General features: G+C 37.6%; 1 protein-coding gene across 1 annotated transcript; it reads left to right on the forward strand.

Moving 5' to 3' along the window:
* The first annotated feature begins 772 nt into the window (after window positions 1-772).
* On the forward strand, window positions 773-4,777 carry LOC123966247 (extracellular calcium-sensing receptor-like). The gene is made up of 6 exons (XM_046042444.1): window positions 773-966; window positions 1,183-1,480; window positions 1,639-2,433; window positions 2,630-2,857; window positions 3,004-3,127; window positions 3,864-4,777. Exons 1-6 carry the CDS (start codon window positions 791-793, stop codon window positions 4,775-4,777), a joined length of 2,535 nt encoding a protein of 844 aa, XP_045898400.1. The 5' UTR covers window positions 773-790.
* The last annotated feature ends 692 nt before the right edge of the window (window positions 4,778-5,469 follow it).

Here is a 5,469-nt window from a genome sequence, read left to right on the forward strand (position 1 = left end):
TTTCAGAGCATGATATTAAGAGATGCGCAATATTATTTGATTCCAACTGTCATTACCTCACCCTGTCTCTGTTGCTCATTCATTTTCACCGCTGTCAGCTGCAACACGCTTTATTCAGCCAAACAAATATAAAAACACACTATACACAACCTGCCTAGCACCAAATGTCAGAAGAAGTTAGTGAACATGGTAGAGCAAGAGTTGGTGGAGAACAAAACGTAGCTAAACAGTGACAAAATATTTGACTTATTCATCAGGTAGACACAAACATGACTCTAAATTAAACATACAGTCTGGTTGGTCTGTAATTAAAACATGTAGTACAGTTTGTTGTAGTGTCCCCAAGTGGCCCAAAAAATAAAACAAACTTTTTTTTATAAGACTATACTATTGTGAGGCATTTCAGTGAGCCTAATGAGTCTAATTTTCTCAACTTTACATCAACTCCATCCTGCATTATTTTTCAATGTATAATTAGAAATTCAATTGTACCCTCCATAAATTTTAATTATTAATGTGAAAAACATGGAAAACGTTTGTACAACACAAAGCATATTTGTATATTTTGACAGTTAAATGTTTTCTTTTTGGGAAACTCCCTCCTCATAGTGATGTCAGATAAAACATCACTGTACTATTATTACTTTTCATGCTCCTCTAAAATGTATAAATATCAGTGCAAGGTTTTGTTTTACATTAAGGTAGAGTGAGTGGTTTGGCTCGCTTCGCCAATATGACATCCACACAGAGGTGGCCAGAGCAGGGTTGGGCACTCTTACAGCTGTTATTGATGGCTTCTGTCTCTCAGGCTGAGGAGACGGTCTGCAGGCAGAGAGGTGATTCTGAGAACCCCCAGCTATCTAAGGATGGGGACATCATGTTGGGGGGAATGTTCTCTTTCCACAGCACCTGGAAAGATAGACAGGATACCTACATGCACAAACCACTGCCAACGGAATGCACCAGGTAAATATACAATATAAATCTTTTTATATTTAAAATATGTAAGAAGAAGGGAGCATGATTCAAAAAAGGTACAAAAAAGGTTATCAAACTGTAAAGTCAGAAATATTCCTTGTTATGTGTATTAACAAATCAAATGTTTTCTTTTACTATAGTATTGTTTCTGTTTCAAGGACAAATTTCTTACAATTCCAACAATGTATAACTTTATGCACCAAGTTTGCTTTTCAGAGAGTTTCAGTTGGCTCAGGCCATGCTCTTTGCCATAGAGGAGATTAATAACAGCACAGAGCTACTGCCTGGCATATTACTAGGCTATAGGATCTATGATGTATGTGGCTCCATTGCCAGAGGTGTGAGGGCCGCACTGGCTTTGGCTAATGGTAATGAAGTGGTATCTGCATCCTCTGAGGCACCATGTACCAGACCTGCCCAAGTGCAGGCCATTATGGGAGAGACAGCTTCCTCTCCTTCCATGGCTATAGCTACTGTCATCGGACCCTTTCACATCCCACTGGTGGGTAAGACAGGAAAAAAGATGAAATGATATTCGTGAAAAATAATTATTCTGTAATTCTTCAAGCTGGTCATAGCAAAAGTGAATTGTAGTGTGCTGTGTAAACATTTCATATTTTACATCTTTATCTTGGGATATCAATAATTTTTTTCTTTTAGATCAGCCACTTTGCTACTTGTGCTTGTCTCAGCGATAAAACCAAATACCCATCCTTCCTCAGAACAATATCCAGTGACTACTACCAGAGCAGAGCCCTGGCACAGTTGGTCAAGCACTTTGGCTGGACTTGGGTTGGAGCTATTAGAACAAATGATGATTACGGGAATAATGGCATGGCCACATTCACAGAAACTGCCCAGCAGCTGGGCATCTGTTTAGAGTACTCTGTATCTGCATTTACAACAGATCCACCAGACAAAATACACAAGATAATGGAAATTATCAAGGCTTCCACTTCCAAGGTGATTGTTGCTTTCATCTCCCCTTCAGATATGGATGTGGTAATACACGCGTTGTCTCAACACAACTTGACTGGGTACCAGTGGGTAGGCAGTGAGGCTTGGATCTTGGATTCCCAAACTGCAGCCATGGATAGGCATCACATTCTGGATGGTGCCATAGGCCTGGCCATCCCCAGAGCACATGTCAGTGGCATGAGAGAGTTCATGTTGGATGTGAAGCCACTCAATTCATCTAGTAATTACATTTTTACAGAGTTTTGGGAAGCATTATTTAGCTGTAAGTTCGAGCAGTCAAAGTCATCAGCAGGTAATCAGAAGGAATGTACTGGACATGAAGATCTGAGAGGAGTACAAAATAGCTTCACTGATATGTCACTCATGCCTATATTTAACAACGTCTATAAAGGTGTGTATGCTGTGGCCCACGCACTTCACAGTATTCTTAACTGTAATAAAACATGCAACAACACGGCACAGCTAGATCCATTCATGGTGAGTTGAAGACCGAAGACTTAAGTTGTTATTTTTAGATTAAGTCATATTTTTTAAAACAGGTTTAAATTTTGAAAAATAAATTGTGCAGTGTGTTTATCATGCTGTTGAGACAAAATGCCTATATGATGACAATGTTTGTAAGGTAATGTTTTACATTTATGCAAATCTACTAATGATCTACATATCTTCTTAGATTTTACAGCACATAAGAAAGATTTGGTTCAAAACAAAGGAAGGAGATGAGGTTTACTTTAATGAGAAAGGAGACCCAGCAGCAAAGTATGAAATTATAAACTGGCAGCCAACAGAAAATAGCATTGTGGACTTTGTCACAGTTGGTTTTCATGATGCGTCTTTACCTGCAGACAAACAGCTGAATCTGCATAATAAGTCTATCATTTGGGCACAGAACTCAAAACACGTAAGTTACCATGTGATTACTGTAATTGTTAATGGTCTATTTGAATTGTTATATTCATATAAATTTTATTATAGATGCTTGCAAAGATAACACAATGTCAAAGTGAATGCCCATACACTTTAATCATACTTGTTTTGTTCATGCAGGTGCCTTTGTCAGTTTGCAGTGAGAAATGTCCCCCAGGGACTCGTAAGGTTCTCCAGAAAGGAAAGCCTGTTTGCTGCTATGACTGTTTAAAATGTGCAGAGGGAGAAATTAGCAACATTACAGGTGTAGTAATAATTAATGCAAGACAAAACAAAGTTGTAATGTTCACATTTGATTTTTAAGAAAATGCACAGCTTTTTTTTTATCTGATTCCAAAAGCATGGGGATTTCCTGCAGAGCATATATATATAGATATATATAACATGTAGTCTGTCTATATACATAAATGTGTACACAGGAAATGCATATCAAAGTTAAAGCACCAATGCGAAATGTTTATGCAACTCAAGTGTGTTTTTTATATTATATAATATTAATAATAATTTAATAATATTTTAATAAGAAAATTATAAATATGGAAAAACTATGGGTAACAAGTTATGAAATGGTCATTAAAGGTTCAGCTCACTCAAACTGCAAAAAGAGTATTTTCCTCATCTCCTCATCCTTAACATCAATGCAATAAATGCATTGAAAGTGAATTATATTAAAGCTTTGCTACAGGATTGAACATTTCCATTTGAGAAACACAACAGCATGATACCTTTCAAGAAACAAAATGTATAATGCTTAGGTATTAAGATAGGAATTTCATAGATTATGCTGTATCTTTAAGATTCAGATATTTAATGAAAATCGCATGCAGTTGTCATAATGTTATCCATTTAATATATGGTAATCATAATAGCATAATCTTATCTTGTATTGTCTGTTTTGTCGGCAGAAAAGATACAACATCAACACAAAAACAGTACATGTACTGAGCTAGTCTAATACTTGCTTTAATAATATTTTTCAGATTCTATCACCTGTGTGAGGTGCCATCCAGAATTTTGGTCAAATGAGAAAAGAGCTGCCTGTGTAAATAAGGAGGCAGAGTTTTTGTCATATGAAGAGATTATGGGAGCACTGCTCACTGCTGCCTCCCTATTTGGAACATGCATGACTGCTGTTGTGGCAATAATTTTCTTCAGATACAGGCAGACTCCTATTGTCAGGGCCAATAACACTGAGCTGAGTTTCCTGCTGCTTTTCTCCCTGACCCTGTGTTTCCTGTGCTCTCTGACCTTCATCGGTCGGCCCTCTGAGTGGTCCTGCATGCTGCGTCACACAGCATTCAGCATCACCTTTGTCCTCTGTATCTCTTGTGTTCTGGGGAAAACAATAGTGGTGTTAATGGCCTTCAGGGCCACACTTCCAGGTAGTAATGTGATGAAATGGTTTGGGCCTGCACAACAGAAACTCAGTGTTCTGGGCTTCACTCTCATACAAGTCATCATATGTATCCTCTGGTTAACAATTTCTCCTCCGTTTCCATTTAAGAATTTTAAGAAGTTCAAGGACAAAATCATCTTAGAGTGTGCTCTGGGCTCAGCTATAGGCTTTTGGGCTGTACTTGGTTACATAGGACTTCTGGCCATTTTATGTTTTATTCTTGCTTTTCTGGCTCGGAAATTGCCTGATAATTTCAATGAAGCCAAATATATCACTTTTAGCATGCTGATATTCTGCGCAGTATGGATCACTTTTATCCCAGCGTATGTCAGCTCTCCTGGGAAGTTCAGTGTTGCTGTGGAGATATTTGCTATTCTGGCTTCAAGTTTTGGACTGCTCATTTGTATATTTATTCCAAAATGTTATATTATCTTACTGAAACCAGAGAAGAATACAAAAAAGAGTTTGATGGGAAAAGGGGCACCAAAATCGCTCTGAAAACTTAAGAAAATATGCTTGCAAAGGGATTCTAGTGCCGTTATAATCTTTACATAATATTTTGTTAACTAGACCCAACTAAAATTGGAACCTTCTACTGATTTTCGTGCATGCATGGAAAACATGTTTGTCTCCCATTCAGGCCTCGAACAAGACAACAACATATATCACAGTGTACTCAGGAATGCTCTCATCAGAGGACTCAATTGGGAGCACAAAACCACAGCAGCTCAAACCTGCACTGGTTGGACTGCTCATTTCTATATTTATTCCAAAATGTTATATTATCTTACTGAAACCAGAGAAGAATACAAAAAAGAATATGATGGGGAAGGGGGCACTATAATCCTTTTGAAATCTTAAAATAATAGGGTGGCAAAGGCATTCTACATCCATTACAATTTTTGTATTGCTTTGTTTACCGGACTGTCAAATAGACATTTATGTTTAATCAAAAAACAAACCACTGGTCTGACTTTACTATCTTTATTGTGAGCAATGCGTTTCGCCCATTGCTTCCTCAGGCTCACACAGTGAAATTGCAAAAGCACTCACAGGTGTGTTAAGTAGACCCTGTGCAGGTCTTGTGACCAGCACAATCCACATTTTCCATGATGTAAGGGCAGAAAATTGTTTTCTTACACTTATAATCTTTTATGCAAGTACTTACAAGAGTGCTATTTTTCTCCTTT

Source organism: Micropterus dolomieu, unplaced genomic scaffold (assembly GCF_021292245.1).
Source record: "Micropterus dolomieu isolate WLL.071019.BEF.003 ecotype Adirondacks unplaced genomic scaffold, ASM2129224v1 contig_12976, whole genome shotgun sequence".
Classification (NCBI taxonomy): domain Eukaryota; kingdom Metazoa; phylum Chordata; class Actinopteri; order Centrarchiformes; family Centrarchidae; genus Micropterus; species Micropterus dolomieu.

Coding starts and splice junctions, on each gene's coding strand:
- LOC123966247 (XM_046042444.1), top strand. CDS start 791: ATGGCTTCTGTCTCTCAGGCTGAGGAGACGGTCTGCAGGCAGAGAGGT. Junction 1,481..1,638: donor GACCCTTTCACATCCCACTG/GTGGGTAAGACA, acceptor TTTTTCTTTTAG/ATCAGCCACTTTGCTACTTG. Junction 3,128..3,863: donor AGAAATTAGCAACATTACAG/GTGTAGTAATAA, acceptor AATATTTTTCAG/ATTCTATCACCTGTGTGAGG.